The 22,219-nt window shown below is 39.1% G+C and overlaps 1 protein-coding gene across 2 annotated transcripts; it reads left to right on the plus strand.

Annotated features, from left to right (window-relative positions):
- Positions 1-83: 83 nt before the first annotated feature.
- On the plus strand, positions 84-20,330 carry plekha3 (pleckstrin homology domain containing, family A (phosphoinositide binding specific) member 3). 2 transcript variants are annotated; one of them, XM_041200951.1, is made up of 8 exons: positions 84-391; positions 8,274-8,390; positions 8,771-8,926; positions 9,464-9,600; positions 10,370-10,540; positions 10,719-10,762; positions 11,271-11,395; positions 15,377-20,330. In XM_041200951.1, the coding sequence occupies exons 1-8, from the start codon at positions 352-354 to the stop codon at positions 15,514-15,516; spliced, it is 930 nt and encodes a 309-aa protein (XP_041056885.1). In that variant the 5' UTR covers positions 84-351; the 3' UTR covers positions 15,517-20,330. The 2 variants fall into 2 exon arrangements, with proteins under 2 accessions (XP_041056885.1, XP_041056884.1); XM_041200950.1 differs by having other exon boundaries at positions 90-391; positions 11,268-11,395.
- Positions 20,331-22,219: the final 1,889 nt, after the last annotated feature.

Below are 22,219 nucleotides of genomic sequence, written 5' to 3' on the forward strand. Positions count from 1 at the left end.
GATAATCCTGTGCCGGTGGCTGAGCAACCTCGGCCTGACAGGCGGTTCTGCGGCTGCGTTGACCCTGCGGTTTCTGATTGGTGTTTTTGGAGGTCCGGACGCGTTTGTTGTTGAGGTAGACGCTTCCGGTGCAGAGGTGGGAGGTCAGGAGAGGCAGCCTGACTGCCTGGGATGGTGCCGAGTGAGGGAACTGTGTCTGAGGTTGGGGCCACGGGCGAGCCGAAGCCTGCGCAGCAATGAAAGTGGGAGCGCTGGCCGGACGGGGCTGGGCCACTAGGAGTTTGGTGCAGCAGCGGCCTGAATGTGAAGGCGACCTAATGCAGAAGTGACGCCGAATCGGAAGATGTGAAAATGGAAGGGATCCTGTACAAGTGGACCAATTATTTAACGGGTGAGCGAGGCCAGCCCGGGGGTGGGGTGGGCTGGAGAGAGTTCATCTCCAGGAGATGGGGATGGGCGCCGTCTCCGGCGGGGGAGAATGGGGTTAGGGCCTGCCTCGGGTGAGGGTGGGGAGGGGGTGGGCCTGCCTCGGGTGAGGGTGGGGAGGGGGTGGGCCTGCCTCGGGTGAGGGTGGGGAGGGGGAGGGCGTCCTCGGTGAGGGTGGGGAGGGGGTGGGCCTGCCTCGGGTGAGGGTGGGGAGGGGGGTGGGCCTGCCTCGGGTGAGGGTGGGGAGGGGGGTGGGCCTGCCTCGGGTGAGGGTGGGGAGGGGGGTGGGCCTGCCTCGGGTGAGGGTGGGGAGGGGGGTGGGCCTGCCTCGGGTGAGGGTGGGGAGGGGGGTGGGCCTGCCTCGGGTGAGGGTGGGGAGGGGGGTGGGCCTGCCTCGGGTGAGGGTGGGGAGGGGGGTGGGCCTGCCTCGGGTGAGGTTGGGGAGGAGTGGGGCGCTGTCTCGGGTTGTGGGGGAGGGGGTGCTTTCTTGGTGGTGCTGCCTTGTGTGGGGGGGGTGTTGCTGCTGCCTTGTGTGGGGGAGGGGGTGCTTTCTCGGGGGGGATGCTGCTGCCTTGTTTGGGGGAGGGGGTGCTTTCTCGGGGGGGAATGCTGCTGCCTTGTGTGGGGGAGGGGGGTGCTTTCTCGGGGGGGATGCTGCTGCCTTTTGTGGGGGAGGGGGTGCTTTGTGTGGGGGCAGGAGGGAGGTGCTGTCTCGGGTGGGGGGTGCCGGGTTTCCTGTTGTGGGGGAATGGTGAGGTTTGGGGGGAATGGTGAGGTTTGGGGGGACTGTCTCTGGGGGTGGGGCAACCTGGGGGCCTTGGGGCAGTGGGGTTGAGGGTTCCATCTCTGGGGGAGGGTGAGGTGCTGGTTGGGCAGAGGGGGTGTGGCTTGGCAGTGGTGGGTTTGGGTGCAGCATTATCTCCAGGGGGGTTTGCCATGTGATGGTAATATACTGAGTCAAAAGCTATGGTCAAAAGCAAAATGCTGCAGATGGTAGAAATCTGAAAAACTGGAAGTACTCAGCAGCTCTGGCAACATCCATGGAGAGAGAAAGTTAATGTTTCAGAGTCGTGAGGTTTCATCAGACCTGGGAAAAGTTAGAAATGTAATAGTTTTAATTAAGTGAAAGGGAGGGTGTTGAGAGGATAAAATGAACAAAAGAGAAGTGTTGTAATTGGTTGGGAGACAGGTGAGATTAAATGACCATAGAGTTGGTGGTGCAAGGCCAAAGGAAGTAGTATTGGCGAAAGTGAAGAAACATGATGTGTCCACAGGAATTGTGAATGGTAGAATGATCAACAGTTCCCTCCTGAAAGCAAAAACAAAATTAAAACTAATCCCTACATAGAAAAAGGAAACAAAATAGGACAGATGTCACAATCTGAAATTTGTTAAATTTAAGGTTGAGTTCAGAGGACTGTAAAATGCCTAAATGAAAGAAGAGGTGTTATTCCATGGCCTTCTGTTAAGCTTTATTGGACACAGCAGGAAGCCAAGGTCAGTGTGAGAGCATATGGAGAACTAAAGTGATAGGCAGCTGGAAGCTCAGGGTCACACTTATGCACTGAACGGAGGTGCTCCACAAAGCAAGCAACCATGCAGTATTTGGTCTTCCCAGTGAGGAACAGATCACATTTTGAGCAGCATATACAATATATATAATTTAAAATATACATAAACATGGAAAGTGTGTTTGCGGCCTAGGATAGCGAGGAGAGATGACGTAAGAAGGCAAATGTTGCATCTCCTGCATTTGCGTGGAAAGGGGCCGTGGAAAGGTGGGGGGTTGTTTGGGGTAATTGAGGAGAGACCAGGGTATCATGGAGGGAGTGGTTCCTTCAGAATGCTGAAAGGGAAGGTAGGGGAAGATGTGTTTGGTGGCGTTATACTGGAAATGGTGGAGAATGATTTCTTGAATAGGAAAGTGAGGTGGAAGTGAGGACAAGAGGGGCCATATCATGGTTCTGAGACGGAGAGGAAGGAATGAGAGCAAAAGTGCAGGAAATTGGATGGAAAAGATCAAGAGTCCTGTCAGCCGCTATAGGGGTGGGTGGTGTGCAGGTGATCCTTAGCTGAGGAAAAAGGAAGGTACATCAGAAGCATTGATACAGAAAATTGCATCTTCAGAACTGTCGTAATGGAGGGCGAGTAACTGGGAGAAGAGTACTTGCAGGAAGCAGGGTGTGAGGAGGTGTAGTTGAGGTAGCTGTGAATATCAATGGGCTTATAGTGAAGAGCTGTTGACAGCCTATCCTCAGAAATGGAGACAGTGAAGTGGAAGAAGGATAGAGTCAGAAATGCACCATCTGAAGGTGAGAGAAGGTCATTTCAGTTCCAAAGAAGAGTCATATTGGATTCAAAGAGAACAAAATACAAGAGATGTTCCTGAAAAAAAGGCTCATGTATCCGAAACAATTTAAGCTGCAGGACATGTTTAATAGAAGTATGACAGAGCCTGAACCTTCAGCCTCCATAGCCTGTCTGTACAGGAGCTGATTCTCCTTTGGTTGAGATGTAATTTACAAAAATAAAAAGGCAAAATAATAAAACAAGTAAATACAAGCTTTTTACTCTTTATTTCTCAAACTTTTATCATGTTTTGCAAGTGCACCATACAGACCCAAAATCCGTAAAATCCCCAAAACAAGAACACATCCAGTCCTGAGTGTTCCAGATGTGGGGTCTGGTGCCTGTACTTGTAGAAGCTTTTCCTTTCTGTTCCTCTCTCCACAGTTGCTGCCAGACTTGCTGAGTTTTTCCAGTGCTTCCTGTTTTAATTTCAGATCTCTAGCATCTGCAGTATTTTGTTTTTGTGTTCTGGAACTTACCAGGAAACCAGGCTATTTTGGGCCTGATAATGTGTAATGAGACAAGGTTAATTAATAACCTCACAGTAAAGGAGAGATCATAACATGATAGAATTTCACATTCAGTTTGAGAGTAAGAAATGTGGATCCATGACTAATATCTTAAACTTACAAGGGTACAAAGACAAAGTTGGTTAAATTGGACTGGGTAAAAAGTTTAAATGGTAGAGAAACAGTAGCAGACATTTAGGGAGATATTTCATAACTCTCAACAAAGATATATTCCATTGAGGAAGAAGGATGCACCATCCAAGGCTAACTGAGGAAGTTAAGGGTGATATCAAATTGAAAGAAAAGGTGTACAAAAATGCGATGAAGCAGTCCAGAAGATTTGGAAAGTTTTAGAAACCAGCAAAGGATGCTTTTAACAAAAAATAGGAGAAATTGGAGTATAGGAGGAAACTAGCAAGAAAGAGAAAAACAAAAAGGAAAAGCTTCTCCGAGTACAGGCACCAGACCCCACATCTGGAACACTCAGGACCGGATGTGTTCTTGTTTTGGGGATTTTGCGGATTTTGGGTCTGTATGGTGCACTTGCAAAACATGATATGAGTTTGAGAAATAAAGAGTAAAAAGCTTTTATTTACTTGTTTTATTATTTAGCCTTTTTATTTTTGTAAATTACATCTCAACCAAAGGAGAATCAGCTCCTGTACAGACAGGCTATGGAAGTTGAAGGTTCAGGCTCTGTCATACTTCTATTAACCATGTCCTGCAGCTTAAATTGTTTCAGATACATGGGCCTTTTTTTCAGGAAGATCTCTTGTATTTTGTATACCCATGTAATATGCTGCTCTGTAATGGAGCTCTTCTTTTCCAGCCCTTGAATCAATTCCTCCGTAATGCTTATGCACCTGTCAGCAGGCACTTTTTCCTGTTCACCATCATCATTTTCACACTCATTCTCTTTATTCTTATTCATGACCAGGTTGCATATTTCACTGTGTCTGAGTTGGAGGCGAACCGGAGAATCATTGTCAATATTCGCAGAATCCTCAGCAGCGTCTTCACCCAACAACATGCCTTCAGCACATGCCTTTCACATATGCCAGTAAATCTTCAACAACTTTTTTCTCCTCGGTCACATGGAAACCACTAAAATCAGTTCAATTTCATTGTCACCGTTAGAAACATGGTAAATGGCCATAAGTTGTGCCATCCATTCAACAAAAATCTTGGGGTACATTGGCCCAGGCAATCACAACACTCCAGAATACATCTTTCACCTTGAGCTCTTTTTTGAATTCCCTAAATCCCAACACATGCAATGAGCGTTTTGTGCATGAATTCAGCCTTGTACCTGATCTTGAATGCCCGCAGAATGTCTTGATCCATGGACTGGATGTTGGACATACGGTTGGGGGGCAAATAAACTCCGAAAACATTGTCCCTGATGAGGAGTTCTGCACCGGTTGTGCAGCAAAATTATCAGGGAGTCACATAATTTTGCAGTCCCTGGGAAGATCCTCAGACCATCAATGAGCCCTGGCTTCAGGGACAAAATGGTTTTCTTACCAATAAAAGAAAATTGGTTTATTCATCCATGCACACTTATTGGCCTTATAAACAATAGGAAAAACCCTGATCCCCTTGAAAGACCTAGGATTCTGACTTTTACCAATAACAAGCAATTTACATCTGTGGGTGCCTGCTGCATTTGATCCCTTGTCCCAAAATAGGCTCCAGCCTGGCTATGCGCAACATTCCACCAGCGGGATCTCCTGCAACTCATGTCTTCGCCTGGTTCCAGCGCCCCTGCTCCAAAACTGTTCTCCATTGTGTTAAACGCCATGCACATACAGTGCAAGCTACAAAAGGGGGTACCCCAAAGAGCTTAACGCACATGTGGGAGCGGTCCAGGAACAGCCAGAGCGGTGGTGACCTGGGGAGTGACGGTTGATGTGATGGCTGGGGCATGTTGGAGACAGGTGACTACGCCGGAGTGAGATGGAGACTGAAAGCTTGGCCACAATTTCATCTGAAACAGTCAGAAGCTTCCAACTTCCATTGTCTCCTGTGAACCAAGAGAGAATCCTTTAGCCTGCAATGTTTCAACCACCATCTTGAGGAACCAGAGGCAGGAATCACCCCCTGGTGCTTACTGCCCAGAATGGCGCAGCACGGGCCAACAGCAAGATCGCAAGGCCACCATTCTCTTTATGAATCCCAGGGAGAGAGGTTCTGCTGCATTTGAACACCAAAGTACAATAAACTGTTCCTTACAACCCCGTTGGTGCTATCTCATCCACAGTTATATAGGTTTTCCTGGGAACATGCCTCCAATACCTGAGGCCTCAACAGCATTGTGCACTTGTGCTGCTGTTAGATCTTCTTTTGATATTATCGTGGAAAATTTGTCCAAGTATGCTCCTGTGGTTTCCTGGTCAGCTGAAGCTTTTTCCACCACATACTTTCAGCAGATGTACACCATGGTGTTTTAAAAAAAAGTTATTACCATCCTGAGGAGTATTCACATGGTGGTTTTAGACCTAATTCTTCATAGAACACTTTTACTTGGGCCATGATAATGAAGCAATCCAGTGGGTGTTTCTTGCTCTGATGCTGCCTAATCCACTCTAGGAACACTTTGTCTGCATGGGCAGTCTTTGACTGATGGAGTGTTTTCCTATCATCCATTAATTTGGGCAAATCACTGTCAGCATAAAATTTAAGCAACTTCTCCTTTTGCATCTTCAAATCATAAATGGTCGATGCACCGAAACCATACTTATCACCAAATAAAGCGGGAGCTCAATGAAGTAATCTGCATGCCAATTTCAAATTGCTACACATGGTGGTGTCATTGAGCTTAGCTGGTTTTACGAGTCTTTCTGGTTTTTGGGATGCCCATTAAGGGGTCCAGTGCCTGTATATAAAAGGAAAAGAGTAGCCAAAATGAGCATTGATCCCATAGATGATGAGACTGGGGAATATATAATGGGAAATGAGGAAATGGCTGAGGCTTTGAACAATGATTTTGCATCCATCTTCATAGGAGACATTTTGTGCCTCCTACTAAGAATAATAGAAAATCGAGCGGCAAAAGGGAGGGTGGAACTTAAAACTATCACTTTGGTAGAGAAAAAGTAATGGGAATACTAATAGGACTTGAGATTGACAAGTCATCTGGACCTAATGGCCTGAATCCTAGGGTCTTAAGAGAAGTGGCTGCAGAGATAGTGGATACATTGGTTGTAATCTTCAAAAATTCTGTAGATTCTGGAAAGGTCCCAGCAGATTGGAAAACTGCAAATATATCTCTCCAAAAACAAGGGGGACAGAAAGCTGGAAACTATAGGCCAGTTAGCCTAACATCTGCATTAAGAAAATGCTGGAATCCATTATTAAAGAGGTGGTAATGGGACATTTAGAAAATCATAATACAATCGTGCAGAGTCAGCATGGATTTGTGAAAGGAAAATAGTGTTTGCCAAATTTATTAGATTTCTTTAAGATGTAATAAGTAGGGTGGATAAAAGGGAACCAGTAGATGTAGTGTATTTAGATTTCCTAAAGGCATTCAATAAGGTGCCACGTTAAAGGTTACCACACAAGATAAGAGCTTTGATGATGTGGGTAATATATTATCATGGATTAGAGGACTGGCTAACTGACAGGAAACAGTCTAGGAGTAAATAGGGAATTTTCAGAATGGCAAACCTTAATGAGTGGAGTGCCACAGGGATCAGTGCTGGTCTATATTAATGACTTGGGTAAGGGGACTGACTATTATACCAAATTTACTAATGATACGAAGATAGGACGATACAAAGAATTTGCAAAGGAATATAGATAGGTTAAGTGAGTAGGCAAATATTTTGCAGATGGAGTATAATGTGGGAAAATGTGAGGTTGTCCATTTTGGTGGGAAGAATAGAAAAGCAAAATATTATTTAAATGGAAAGGCTGCAGAATGCTGTGGTACAAAGGAACCTGGGTGTCCTTATATGTGAGACGTCAACATGCAGGTCTAGCAAATGATTAGGAAGGTAACTGGAATATTGGCCTTTCTTCCAAGGGTGTAAAAGTAAGGAAATCTTGCTACAACTGCACAAGGCTTTGATGAGACTGCATCTAGAGTACTGTATACATTTTTGGTCACCTTACTTGCATTAGTGGTAGTTCAGAGAAGGTTCACTAGGTTGATTTCTAGGATAAGGTGTTGGTCTTAGGAGGAAAGCTCAAACAGGTTGGCTCTATACCCATTCGAGTTTAGAAAAATGAGAGGTAATCTTATTGAAACATATAAAATTCTGTTGGATTTGACAGGGTAGATGCTGAGAGGATTTTTTCCTCATGGGGGAATCTCAAACTAGGGGACACAGTTTAAAAATAAGGGGTCTCCCAATTAAGATGGAGATGAGGAGGAATTTCTTCTCTAAGGGTCGTTAGTGTTTGGAATTCTCTTCCCCAGCAAAGCTGAGTTAACCAGATTTTTGATCTGCAAGGGAGTCAAGGGTTAAGGAGGGGCAAGCAGGCAAGTGGAGTTAAGGCCGCAGTCAGATCAGTCATGATTTTATTGAATGGCGGAGTTTGCCTGTTACTCCTATTTCTTATGTTCTTATATGTATCTCTCTGAACAGATTAACTGGTCTGTTACCCCTGTTTCTGTGACCTTATTGTATACAAATTGATAGCTTGCATTTCTTGTTTTGCAAAGAAAAAGACTTGTTATATTTTGAAAGTAGTTCATTGGCTATGTAGCACTTTAGGACCTGCTAAGGATGTGAAAGTTGCTATAAAAATGCAAATACATTTATTTCTTTAACACAATTTTTGAATTAAGATTTTCTTTTAGTTGTACCGTGCAAAGTTGGGATCAAGATAGCTTTTTCCCATCTATTCCACACAGGCCAAAAATAAATGGGTAGGATTAGTTCCAAAGGCAGTGAAAGTTAACTGGTTCCTGTCCTGTGAACTTTGATGCTTCAAAAAAATTAGTTCTGACCAGGTTTTCCAATTGCTATTTCTCTCTCCTAGGTTGGCAGCCTCGTTGGTTCATACTGGATAATGGCATACTTTCCTATTATGATTCTCAGGATGATGTTAACAAAGGCAGCAAAGGAAGTATCAAAATGGCTGTATGCGAAATTAAAGGTAAAGAATAACCTGCTCCCCAAGTCAAAAGACCATGAATGAAAGAAGTTTATCATATGCATTTCTTTTCATTTTCTGTGTGACATAATACTAGTGTGGAATCTTCACGTTTAGAGTTCTTTAAATTCTGCATTTTAGAATTTAGGGTGGGATGCCCTAAGCATTGGTTTCATTCGCACTTACTGAGGTTAGTTCTCAGAGGATCATAAACTGATAATTTAACCAGTACCTTGTGTGGGTTTGCTGTAGATTGCTGAACTTTTTATGGAAAATAGACTACCGATAGGTTTTAATTACAAACTTACAAAAAATATTTTTTAAGTATTTTGCACTTGACATCCCACTGAAGCAATTCATAAGTTATTTTTCTTTAAAATCAGTACATCCAACAGACAGCACACGAATGGAGCTGATTATTCCTGGAGAGCAGCATTTCTATGTGAAATCAGTCAATGCTGCTGAAAGGCAGAGATGGTTGGTGGCACTGGGGAGTTCAAAAGCATGTCTGACAGATACCAGGACTAAAAAGGAAAAAGGTAACATTAACTGCAAACAAGATTTGTAACACAAATAAAGGAAACTGTAAGCAATCTGTTGTAACTTTGTTTTCCTGATAAACTGTTGTGCAAATAATTGCATTTTTCTGGTCATCCTTGCACTACTTTTTGTGTCCATTGTATTGTGTTACTAATTTTTCCGAGAATGTAACCAGATCTTGGGGCCATTTGGAGATGTTTCTATGAAAATGTCGAAAGTTGACAAGTAATTGATGCTGCTCACTAAACCCATGCTGTTTAGAAAAAATAACAGTAAATGTAGCAATTAAAACCTTGTAGATATATGTTGAAAAATATAATTACACTCAAGTTACTGAAATTTTTTTGTAAATTACACTAAATTGCAATAAGATAACTAAGCGGAAAGACTGATGTTGGTCACGTACAGACTTTCCTCATCAGTCCATTCTAATCAGCTCTTGCTGAACAACCTGACACTGAAATTGTTTGTGTAAATGTGGTAAATTAATCCTTTGGCTTATCTGTAAATTGTGTACTTTTATTTGAATTCTCTAGAAATCAGTGAAACTAATGAGTCTCTCAAAACTAAGATGTCAGAACTTCGGTTGTACTGTGACTTATTGATGCAGCAAGTTCATACAATACAAGAGTCTGTCAATCAAGACCAGCCAAGTTTCTCATCCTCTGCTGAGGTATGATGTATCAGAAGATATATTGATAGTTTAGATTTGGTAGACCTGTAATTAAATTTCCTACTCTCGGGTATATCCAGTGGACTGTTGGGCCCTAACTAGTCAGTCCATCTGACTTTGTCTCATTGAATACGTTTTTCTTTTTTTGCTATGACTAGGTCATTCTATCAGGTCATAGAAATACATAAAAGTTAAAATTTGGAAATGGGCCATACGCCTTAAGAAGTTCACATTGGTGCTCATCCTTCATCTGAGGAAATAGTCCTGTTCGCATTTACACAACCTGTACCAATATCCCTACATCCACCTATCAAATATAATCTTGAATGTTGACAGCTTATGCCATAAGTACTAACTCTGGAAATGAATTCTAATGCCTCACTATCTCTGTGAATATTATACAAAAGAGTAGATCGCTCTCTTCTGTCTTTCTGTTTACCTCATTATCAGATTAAAGCAAGTGTTCATCTATGTTTCTGCTACAACTTTGTGAATTAATGAACAGTTGCCCAGCTAAGTCTCTAAAATGGACAAAGGTTGAGTTTTTATTAAAATAATATAAATTGGGTAAAGAGCTGCTCCCTATTCTGTAACTTACTTAAGTCATTTTGCATGAAATAAATTGCATAAAGCTGTGGTGCTTTTAGGTTCTGATGTAGCTTAGTATTTGGATAACTACAGATGTACAATGGTGATAGATAGTGCTGTCTACATTTAAAGTATGTTGTGAAATGTGTATATTTAAATAACATTTTTGTTTGTTTCATAGAACATGAATGAAGCCTCATCCTTGCTCAGTGCCACTTGCAATACCTTCATTACAACTCTTGATGAGTGTATGAAAATAGCCAATGCCAAGTTTAAGCCAGAAATGTTCCAGTTTTCTCTCACTGATCCACTTGTCTCTCCTGTATCACCTTCACCTGTTCAGATGGTTCGGGTATGATACTATAAAAAACAAAAAAACAATACATTTACTAATGTTTTTGCATTTCGTCTACTGCTGTTTCTTGTAAAACTTTGTCTTTTTCATGACTTGCACTTGATATAAATTGAGCTGTGACACAAGCCTAATTTAGATGATTTTCAAGTTGGTAACTTCCTTTTTGATATTGCAGATGAAACGATCGATTAGTCATCCTGGTACCATTCTTTATGATGGGTAAGGGAAAGGAATTATGTTATTGGCTATAGATACAAATTATATTTGGGGACTGGTACTTGTAATCATTAATAATGATGAGACCTTTTTAACGATAGTGTTTTCTAGCCCAGTATTTCTGTCGGTATTGTCACTGGTCCATTATAAATATGGTTGTTGTACTGTTGCTGGCAATGAACATTTGCAGTAATGATATTCTTAATTCCTTAGTATAACTGCACCCCTACATACAGCTGGTCATTGCCAGCACCAAGCTAGTCACAATTGATTTGAATGCACACAAAGAAGGAACATGATTTCAACACTGCAGTGATGTTTAAAACCTTAACTTCTAGTTTCTAATTATAAAATATTCTATCTTAATGTAGTTATGGGTTTGGACTTTACATTATTGTGGCTGCTAGTGCATCACCATTCAGTACTTTGTAGTTTTACTTTTCTATTTTATACTTAGATGATTTCATTCCTGAACACTTTTTGTGTTAAATTGAAATGTTGTCTTTAGCAGGAAGCTGAACACTAATCACCAAAAGGAAGTGATTATTGTGACACCGCATGGGGAAGAACACAGGAGAATATGGGCATATGCAGCTGCTGAATCATACAACGATAGTGCTCTGGAACATGCAGAAAGTAAGCATAGAAATAGATCCTTTCTTTGAGAAATCATCTATGTAGTAGTTTGAACAATGAAGTTAAGGTGTTCTTGGAATAAAATTTGCAAAATTAACCCTGGAAACATGTATATTTTTTTACTTATTTAAGCTTTGATTGAACATTGAAAGGCTCGATTGAAAACAATGAATAAAATAATGTGGAAAAATTGCATGCCAGTTATAAGAAGTAGAACATTAAGGGATAGAAGGAAATGTGCTCAAACAGGACTGCCGTTTTAATATTGGGTATTTTTGACGTTTATTTCCTGTAATAAAAGTATGTTTCACTAAGTTCAGCTCATCTGTGAAACTTGAGCAGCCATGATTTAATAAAAAGAAAAGAGAAATTAGCTGTAGCAAAAAAAGGAGCAATTGAGAAACTTAAAATAGATTAAATAGCGTGGTTGGTGTATGTAATAAATAACTTTAATTCACTAGGGAATTCCAAATGGTGTAGAATGACACCATTTCAATCCATTTGCAAGTTCCTTTGACTAATGAAAACAAAAGTGATGTCTTCTGCAGCTGTATAATCTGTCAGTAAAGCGTGTCCTTTTGATATTTCCAATCTAACATTAATTACTTGTTTAGAAATGACTTACCATGGTGCATTATCAATCCTCTCTGCAGCCTTACTGCATAGTTGATCATGCCATCTTCCTCCAGTGCCTTTCCTCCATTATCTAGCTCGGTGTAACTACCCTGGCTTGGTTACAGCCTCCAATTGTAGATAGAGCATATCAAATAATGGCTTCCTTTCCCACCACTGCACCATTACAACCCTGAAAACTCTATCCATGTGTTGCCACTTGCTGACATCCTCTACAGATGCGAGGTCAGCTTCCACATGTGTGCCTATGGCATTCAGCTTTCCCACTGCACTGCCTCTGTGTTGTTAGATGGATTTCTAGATATTAGACATCAAGGCCTATGGGGTAGTGCAGGAAAATGGCGTTGAGGTAAATCATTAGCCATGACCTAGTTGAATGGTGGAGAAGGCTTGAGGGACTAAATGGCCTACTCCTCTTATTTCCTATGATCCTATGTAGGGACCCATGTTTTCACAAACCTTACTGCTGGGTTATATCATTGCATAGCTCAGTGCCATGACAGAAGTTACATTCACTTTCATTGAATAGAAGTATAATAACTATTTTGCATCAGTATATGCCAGGGCAATAGAGCAGGTAGACATGACATTCAACGATGAGATGAGCCACGAGTTAAGCGCATTTCAAGTAAAAAAAGGGGATGCAATGAATAAAGTAATCCAATTCAAAGAGGATAAAGGCCCTGGTATGTATGGATTGCATTTATGTATTTTAAAAGAAATCTAGGGAAGAGACAGAAGAGGTATTACCATACATATTTAATAATTCATTGGGCAAAATTGTAGTGCCAAAACACTAGCAGATAGCGAATGTATTTCTTATATTTTTGAAGTGAGACAGATCATGCGTGAGGGCATGATCAGTCAGTTAAATATCAGTGGTAGGAAAAAATGGAATCACTACTAAAGGAGAGAATAGAAGAATAACCACAAATGAAAAATATAATAACGAATAGACAGAGTGGATTTCAAAAGGAAAAATCTTGCTTGACTGATCTGATTGAATTTTTGGAGAAGGTAACAGTGAGAGTTGACAATGGTAATGTAGTAAATGTAATTTATCTGGATTTTCAAAAGGTCTCTGATAAGGTGTCCCATAATAGACTAATGAAGAAGGTCAGAGAATGTGGAGTTGGAGTCAGAGGACATGTGGCAAAATGAATTGCTAGTTGGCTTCAGAGATTGGGAGTAGAGGGTAATTATTCAGAATGACAGAAGGTGGGAAGTGGTGTTCCACAAAGATCAGTGCTGAGACCACTGCTGTTCACAATTTACATTAATAATTTGGACTTTGGAATAAAAAACACACATTCTAATTTTGCAGATGATACCAAATTTGTCGGAGGGGGGTGCTGTCATAGTCAATACTGAGGAGGACTGCACAAATTACAAGGGGGCATTAGACACTCGCAGAATTGGTGAATAGTTGGCAAATGAAGTTCAACATATAAATATGAGGTAGCACATTTTGGTAGGAAGACTTGGGAGGCCACTTGTTACTTGAAAGATGCAAGCCTAGGTGGGGTAAAGGGCCAAAGGGACCTCAGAGGAAGCATACATCAGTCACTAAAGGTTGTGCCATAGGTTAGCAAAGCTATAAAAGAAAAGAAAACTAAGGACTAAGCTTATTTCTGGAGAGGGACGTTAAAGGTATGAAACTTAGGTTAAACGTTTGTTGAACTTTGGTTAGACCACACTTATGCAGTTCTACATGCAGCTCTGGTCAACATATTAGAAAAAACATAGGCACTGGAGAGGGTGCAGAGAAGATTTATAAGGATGATACTAGAAATGTGTGGGTATTCATATCAGGAAAGGATTGACAGGCTGGGTCTCTTGAGAAAAAAGGCTGACTGGTGACCTAGTAGAGGTCTTTAAAATTATGAAACATTTTGATAGAGTGGATACAGAGAGAATGTTTTCATTTGTAGGGAAGAGCATAACTAGAAGCCAAATATGTAAGATAGCCATCAAGAATTCTAATAGGAAATTCAAAAGGAACATCTTTACCTAAACAGTGATGAGAATGTGGAACTCACTAGCATAGGGAGTGGTTGAAGCAAATAGTATCCATGCATTCAAGGGGGAAGTTAGGCAAGCATAAGAAGGAGAAGGGAAAAGAGGGTTACAATGGTAGATTTAGTTGAGGAAACATGGGAGGAGGCTCGAGTGGAACATGAATGCCAACGTGGACTGGTTGTGCCGAATTACATGTTTCTGTGCTGTACATCCTATGTAATTCTATGTAATCCATGAACAAAATCACATAAACATGAACAAAGCAAATTTCATCTCACAATTTTGGAGGTACAATTGAATATGGACTTGTTTGAGTATGCATAACTTTGTCTTTCAATTTTAGAGTATAATATTTGGAGCTGTTTTTACTAAAATGAAAACGATATGGTGATTTTGGCAGATGTTTAATTTATTGAAGGACAGGACAGTAGAGCGCAGCAGACTGTTTCCAGTGATTGCGATATCTAGAATGAGGAGACATAGATACAAAATTAAATGTAAGAAATTTATTAGAGAGAAAATGCAACACTTTTTGAAGATGATGAAACTGCAGAACTCAAGAGGTTGTGCTTAAAGGAGAAACCAACTCAACATTTATGAATAGCTTTGACATGTGTACGTTGAACCTCAACACTGATTAGTTGGGCTGAACGGGCTGTTTATGTAGTGTAAGCAATTGCTTGACTTATGACCCTGTTGATATTCCACCGCCGCTAAATGAACAACACTAAATGAACATAGAATGTAAGCATTTGTCTAACAGTACAGATGCTATTAGATAGACTGTTGGATGTCCATCAAAGTGCGCTGCTGTGGGTTTAAATTGCACCAATGATTAATACTCTGAGTCACCAATCATCAGGCAGGATTTTCATTGAAACATTGTGAGGAAACTGAGTTAGCCCATCTGTGCTTTGCAGCAAGTACATCTTCTTGGCTCTGTGCAAGCTGAAACTAAACCAAAGTAGAGAATTTTAATAAAAACAAAAAACTGTGGATGCTGGAAATCCTCTACAAAAACAGAATTACCTGGAAAAACTCAGCAGGTCTGGCAGCATCGGCGAAGAAGAAAAGAGTTGACGTTTCGAGTCCTCATGACCCTTCAACAGAGCTCCTGGTTCATGAGGACTCGAAACGTCAACTCTTTTCTTCTCCGCCGATGCTGCCAGACCTGCTGAGTTTTTCCAAGTAATTCTGTTTTTGTAGAGGATTTTAATATCTGTTTAGTCTCTCTCACCTGAAGCAAGATGCTTGAAAATAAGTATCTGTGGAGGTAAAATGTATGCATTGAACCAAGATTATAAACTTTTATCTTTCAACCATTTACAGAGGCTGCTCCGATTCCTTGCAATTCCTTACTGACTGCAAATGGTGAATTCCCTCCAATGGCCATCCCAGAAGAAAATAATGCAAACTCAAGGAATAAATTCTCTGAGACAGAAAGTCCTTTTGTTGCACTTTCAAGTTGAAAACCTGAATTAACAAGGATTGAGAAAATGGTCACTCCACTAATATTGCTATGCAGTTACTGCTGGCATTTAGAAATTCCAATAAAGTGAAGTGGATCTGTAATTTCCCAGTTAAATGACTTTCTCTGCACTTTATTACATAAAATCAGAAAACTTGACTAGCTTACCTAATCTTATATATTTTCAGCAAATTGCAACTGTATTTTCTACACTATATTGTGGAATGTGTTGTTTTTTGATGGTCTGGTCTAGAGCTTGTCCATACATAGCAAGGTGTCATTAAAAGTTAGTTGCAACAGTGAAACTTGATTGCAAAAATAAGGATGTAGCATGTGACTGAACACAGCAGTGATAGAGGTGTATACTTCTGTGACTGTTGCCAGGACAGATTTGATACCATGAATTGAATCCTTGGGGTTGTACATGTCCATTGTTTGCACCTATCCACCAGGGGGAATGTGCATTCTGGAGGAATTGCTGTTAAATGTTGATCTTTGTTTAGACCTTTTATTTAATTTTGGTGTTTGTACATTTTGAATGGAATCTTTGTTACGTACGTCAGTGCTGTACACTGTCTTAGGATGAGGTTTGGATTTTGCTTCATCTTTTCTAGTAGCAGCCAATTAGTACTGGTTATACCAGAACTCAAATACTTGTAGAAACAGCTTCTGGAACACACCATGGTTTAAACGAATGTGTTCTGCACTATTATAAAATCTTTTGTAAAAGAGACACGAGTAAATTCTTCCCGATTTGAAGTGTATGCAATTTAATGGAGATGGTGAACATAGTGTATTTTATATCCAATAAAAATAGATTAGTGAAAGATAGTGGAGACCCAGAAATAAATTGTTGCTAGCAAAAACATAGATATAATCTTTATATGGTCATCTCCAACTGAGGTAAATGGTAGAGCTTTTATTTGAAATTAACGTACTTAGGATAACGTATTTATCTGAGATGGAAGGTAAAGTGTTATTTTCCAGTGGTCAAAAGGAGTTATAATTCATAACTATTTTCCTTCTAACTGCTTCCTTCCCTTAACCAGTTGTTTCCTGCCAATTTGCAGAGATTTAACTGGTTGTGCAAATAAAAGCTTTCAAAGTTCTTGGGTTTCTTTATTTGTTACGCCTTTTTTAAGCGGAGAGGACTTAGATATTTCGAAAGAGTGAAATGTAACTCTCTCCAAAATGTCTAGACTAAGTGCATTTAAATTAGAAGAAAATGTAGTTTAAGAGGGTATTTTGACTAAATTTCTCCAAGAATGGATTTTTAAAAAAAAATTTTAGGACGCCAGTTCATCTACCAAGCAGTTAGCCAAAAAATATTTTTTTAGTTTATGAAACCTCTTCTGTCTGTTACTTCAGTTGCTTTATATATACCGATCAGTTTTGTTTAATAGTATAGTTTATTCTGCACATCTGTCTCCTCTGATATGAAAAATGCCATTACAAAAGAGAGGGGAGAAATTACTTATTTTAGCAAATGTGAGGAAAAAATTGTGTACATATTCTTTGTTCTGCTGCATATTAAACTAAAGTTCAGATTAATAGCACTCTAGTCTTTTGAAATCACGTCTTTCCTCCTTGCCATAGGTTTAAATTATCAAAGTATTTGAAGCTCTGATGTGTATATTTTACCTAATGATTGACAACCAATTTGAATAAAATAACCTTATGAGCAATATGTAAAAACTCCATTTCAAGCATGTTAGCACTATCTAAGAGTAACATATCATTGATGCCATAACTCTTTGTGCAAAGTAGAGCACTTTAATCTCCAAAACCCTGTAGCAAAGTCCAGAAATTGCCTAATCTTGGTTCATTAACCAACTCCAGCTTTTAAAGGTCAAGAAAGTATTAAGCAAGTAAAAATATTAGCTTTACATGTATCAATAAACAATGGAGCTGATAGAATCAACTGGTTCGATATGGATGTAAATTGTTAACCATGCCATCATTTTGTGCTGTGTATGTTTTTTCATGAATATTAAATGCTGTGAATATTAAGAGTTTGCATGCAAAATTCTATTGTTAAAGGAACAAAATTTTATATCCAGTATCTTTGCAAAGACATCAATTTGGGTATTTATGCATAAAATACATGATTTTGCAGATTTGCCAATAATTTAGTGACTTTATTCAGTGAAAAACTGAGTCTCATGTCAAGATCTCTGTCTTGTGTTAAGTTAACTGGTCTCCTGCTGAAGCAACAAATTAGGGCAATACAATTGAGCTTGGTATCCTGAGTTGCAGAAGGGGAAAATTAATCAGTATGTCAATTATCAACTGCTACGACCTTGCCTCTCCTGTTAGCAGACATAGGAAATGTGGGTGAAGATGGAATCCAGCTCAATTCTGATACCTCTCTCCCACTGCCCAACTCATTTTTTTCCCCAAATCTCATGGTTAAATAGCCTGTTAGTATTGATTGTTTTAGCTCATGTGTAAATAATGGCCGCTTGGACAAGGTATTTGATTGAACCCAAAGCTCATCATCAGAAAGGGAGGGAAGAAAGTGGATGAGGAAGAAAGTTCACATTTATTTGCATCTTAAAAGATGTAGCCCTAAGTTTTATTAGTGACATTTTCCACTATTAAAACTTAGAATACTAGAAAAATTACCACACGTTTTGAATCTTGATGCTTTTCAGTAATATAGTTTAACAGTTTAAAGTTCAATACATAGATTTGAAGGTAAGAGAACTTCAAAAGGAAAGATTTGTGTAATACACTATAGAGTAGGCATTTTGAAGTGTTATAATCCTAATAACTGGGTAATGCTGAGCCATTAAGATCTCAACATGGTTGATTTTTTGATGTTAACGTGTACAATTTTAATTTTGCCTAAAGTGAATGTAAAATAGCTTTCAGGAGACGGAGAATAATTTTGCCATGTCAGTGTAACCATTAGGATGTGCTGGTCCAGCATGACATGGTTTTAATTGCTGATCACTATCTGCTATTTTCAGTGACACTTCTTCATATAAAGAAATTAAACTTTTATGAAAATACTTTTGATCAAACTTGAAATTTCATTTGCATTGAGAAAATCAGGAGGGAAAACACATCCTTTTCAGGGAGGAATACTCAAAGTTGTTGCTCTGCTGAGTGGAGGTGATTGAATATTACAAAACTCTACTGTAATATATTCATATATCTGTTGTGACAATCAATTATGCTAATTGTAATTAATCAACAGATTAGATCTTTTACATGTTAATAGAATTTGAAGAGAATTAACAGGAAGGATAGTGACATTAAATGCTATTATAGTATGAACTAAATTTGACTCTAATGTTTATTTAAAGCTAGATGACTTATGTGGGGGAGGGTAATATTAGTATACTGATTTGCTAGTCACCTTTTCGGTAATATTGATAAGACAGTGGTGAGATTTATATAATCGAAATAAATATTTCAATTCTCATTAACAATTGAGCTTCTTTGTAGAATCTTATAAAATAATTTGCTAATATTGATAGAAATATTTGTTACTATCTACACAACAAAATATTGAATCCCGGATTACTGAGCAAGCAAATATAGTAGAACAGTTCTATCAGTAAAGCATATATAGCTATTGTCTTTCTTAAGAAACTTCTCCAATATAGTCACAGCATCTATAAATGAGAATATTTGTCTTGATAAATTTTTTGCCCAAGCCGCCTATGTACACCTTCCAAAACAACTCATCATATTGACTAAATGTAATCAATTACCGGCACAAATGGCATACTTTTACCTCTTACATCAACATGTAATTTGTAATTATTTTAAACAGTTTAGGAAATTTTCCTTCACCAACTCTTGAGGATATACCAGTGCCAAATTCCACCTCTATAATTTGCTAAGCCAAATTTGACCCTCCATTTTTGAAGAGTGCCGTTCCAGACCGCATTCAAATTTTGCATATATATTGAAACCATGCATAGATATAATATTTAACTAGACTGTAAAACAGATCTTAAGTGCATTTAAATTCCTTTAGTCCCCATGCTGACTTAAAGGATGGGATACTGAGGATACATTGTGAGAGATAAGATGATCCTGTTCTTCAACTCAACACTGAAATTTTGATATTTAGGAAATCAGTATATTCAACTATAGCAATAACAGGAAACAAAAGATTAAAACATGAAAACATTTTGGTGTCTCTAAACTATTTTCTGAAGTCTGAGAAAATACTGGATAGTTATTTTTAAGATTGTCACAAACATTTAAGTATTACTCTTTAATGTATTCCTGTTTTGATTCAAGTCCATTAATTGTTACAACCAAAAATCTGTGAATCTTTTGTTGAAAGAAGGCATCTGACTATCTTACAACAGAATGCAGAACGGCTTAAAAGTACTTTAAATTGAGAAATTTATATCATGTTAAGTGGTTACCTTTAAACACTGCAGCTCCATTCAGTGACCAATTGAGACCTGTGCCAACAAGCCAATGCTTTTAATTTTCAGAAGTACTAAAAAAAGTATCAGATGTAGGTGTTAAAGATGAGGTACCTACTTGTAGGATTGTAACTTTTCAAGTTTGGATATATGATGCATTGTTCAATTGTAATTAACTTTTTTTGTAGTTCTAATTTCTTTCTAAATAAAATCAAGCAAATTCTGCTTTGTTTAACCAATTGGACCAAAAACTACATTCAGGTGTATTAGTTTTTATAACTAAAGAAAATATAACTGGGTTATATGTATAGACACTGAGGGAATACTTTAACATGAGATTCTTTGTATACTTTATTGAAAGTTTTAATTGTCCACAACACTGAAAACATGATCTTGTAAGAATAAAAACTTGCTATTGCTACTTCGTCTATGGTTTCTTAACTTATTCCCTATCTGAATCCCAATTGATCAAATAAAATGGGCAAAGATTCCTGAAACTGCAGAGATTATATACTTGAGCATAATGGGCAATAGGCAGTTACGTACCTAATTTTGAGTGAAAGCTGTAAATATAGGGGTTTCACAAATATTGCTATTCTCAAAGTTGAAGCTTATGGGCTTAATAACAAGAGGCTTGATAATGTCCTAGCTCTCTAGATTGAACAGTACAGCAAAGATGATTGTCAGTACCTATACTCAACATCTGACTCATGCTACTGTAAATCCCTTCTATGTTCCAAAAAAAGTTTTGTGGTGATCAAAAGTCTAGTCCTAAATAATTATGTTAGTGTTACTGCTACATTCTCCCTTCCTGGGAGCATAGAATCTAGCAAAAGACCAAATAATTCAGGGTTACTTTATAATAATAGTAATATGCTGTCCCTCCTGATGGTGATCATTTTGGTGTGTGTAGAATGTCTATTCTAAGACAAATGTATAAAGAAGAAATTATTAATGCCCAATAGCATTTTGACATTACAATCCTGTGTTTGCCATGATGGAAAAAGCTTGTGAAAACATCCATGGAAAAGGAGGACTTATATTTATGAAGAACTTTCTCAGAAGCCTGATTGTGATGGTAATGGATGAGAAATGAGCAGGCATATGTGATTTAAATTTCTTTTGATGCTTTAAAAAAAATGAAATGTCATCTAGCTGAGAGACAATTCCCGTAGTTCCATTCTCATCCATCATAATGGTAGCCAGAGTATCACTTGCTATGGTTTTACTTCCTGCTCCTATACCATTACCTCCGGTGCACCCCAAGGATCCATTCTTTGCACTCTCTACTTCTCATCTACATGCTGGTGCTTGGCAATTTCATCTGAAAACACATTCAATTTTCACATATATGCTAACAACTTAGAGCTCTACTTTGCCACCACCTCTCTTGACAGCCCCACTGTCATTAAATTATCAGTTTGTCAGGTGTCCAGTATTGAATCAGCAAAATTTCCTCCAATTTAATACAGGGAAGACTAAAGCCATTGTCTTCAGTTTCCACTACAAACTCTGTTCCCTAGCTACTGATTCCATATCTCTCCCTGGCAACTGTTTGAGGCTGAATTAGATTATTTATAGCCTTTGTGTTACATTTGACCATATATCTACCATCAATAAGACTTTCCATTTCCATGACATTGTCTGATTTCACCCCTGCCTCAGCTCACCTACTGTACAAACCCTCATCCATGTCTTGGTACCACTACAATTTGGCCACCTGCCCTTATATTGCCTTATAAGATAACATTTGGCATCAAGCCACGTACAGCAAAGTCCCGCCATTCTTGGGGGTTATGTTCCTGTGAAAAATCTCACAAGGAGTGAAATCGCGAACGATGAACATACTTTACAATGGGAGTCATTTAGGTTCCAGCCATCCTAAAATTTGACATGTATAAAGGATCAAAGGCAAGAAAAACTATGCTCTTAATACATTTAAAGAGCCACTTACTGGAGAAATGGTTTAATAAAACAATAAGACAAGAACAATGTAAGATTTGTCTCACTACTGTACTTGGAGAGTAGAGGGAGTGGGTGAAGTGATGATGTGGATAAAATACGGTGTTATTCTTGACTGCTTTGCCTTTTGCCTTTCAGTTTTGTAAAGTTCTTGGTAAGGAGCAAGAGCTGTGCCAACCTCTCTACAAAAGGTGATGCTTCTTCCCATGTTGTGTGTCATAGTCTGTCACCTGTTTTTTCAAATCTTCAGCTAACCTTATGAAGTCTGATGTCATCTTGGGTGTAAAATGAGCCGCCTTAGGCTCCTCTTCCTGCTCCTGTTTAAATTCACTTTTAAGTATCGTTCTG

The sequence above is a fragment of the Carcharodon carcharias genome, chromosome 12 (genome assembly GCF_017639515.1).
Source record: "Carcharodon carcharias isolate sCarCar2 chromosome 12, sCarCar2.pri, whole genome shotgun sequence".
In the NCBI taxonomy this organism is placed as follows: Eukaryota; Metazoa; Chordata; class Chondrichthyes; order Lamniformes; family Lamnidae; genus Carcharodon; species Carcharodon carcharias.

What these genes read in the sequence shown, in the direction of transcription:
- plekha3 (XM_041200950.1), top strand. Translation starts at nt 352, where the DNA reads ATGGAAGGGATCCTGTACAAGTGGACCAATTATTTAACGG. An exon ending in CAGGACTAAAAAGGAAAAAG is followed by an intron (nt 8,927 to 9,463) that starts GTAACATTAACT and finishes TGAATTCTCTAG; the next exon opens with AAATCAGTGAAACTAATGAG. An exon ending in GGTACCATTCTTTATGATGG is followed by an intron (nt 10,763 to 11,267) that starts GTAAGGGAAAGG and finishes TGTTGTCTTTAG; the next exon opens with CAGGAAGCTGAACACTAATC.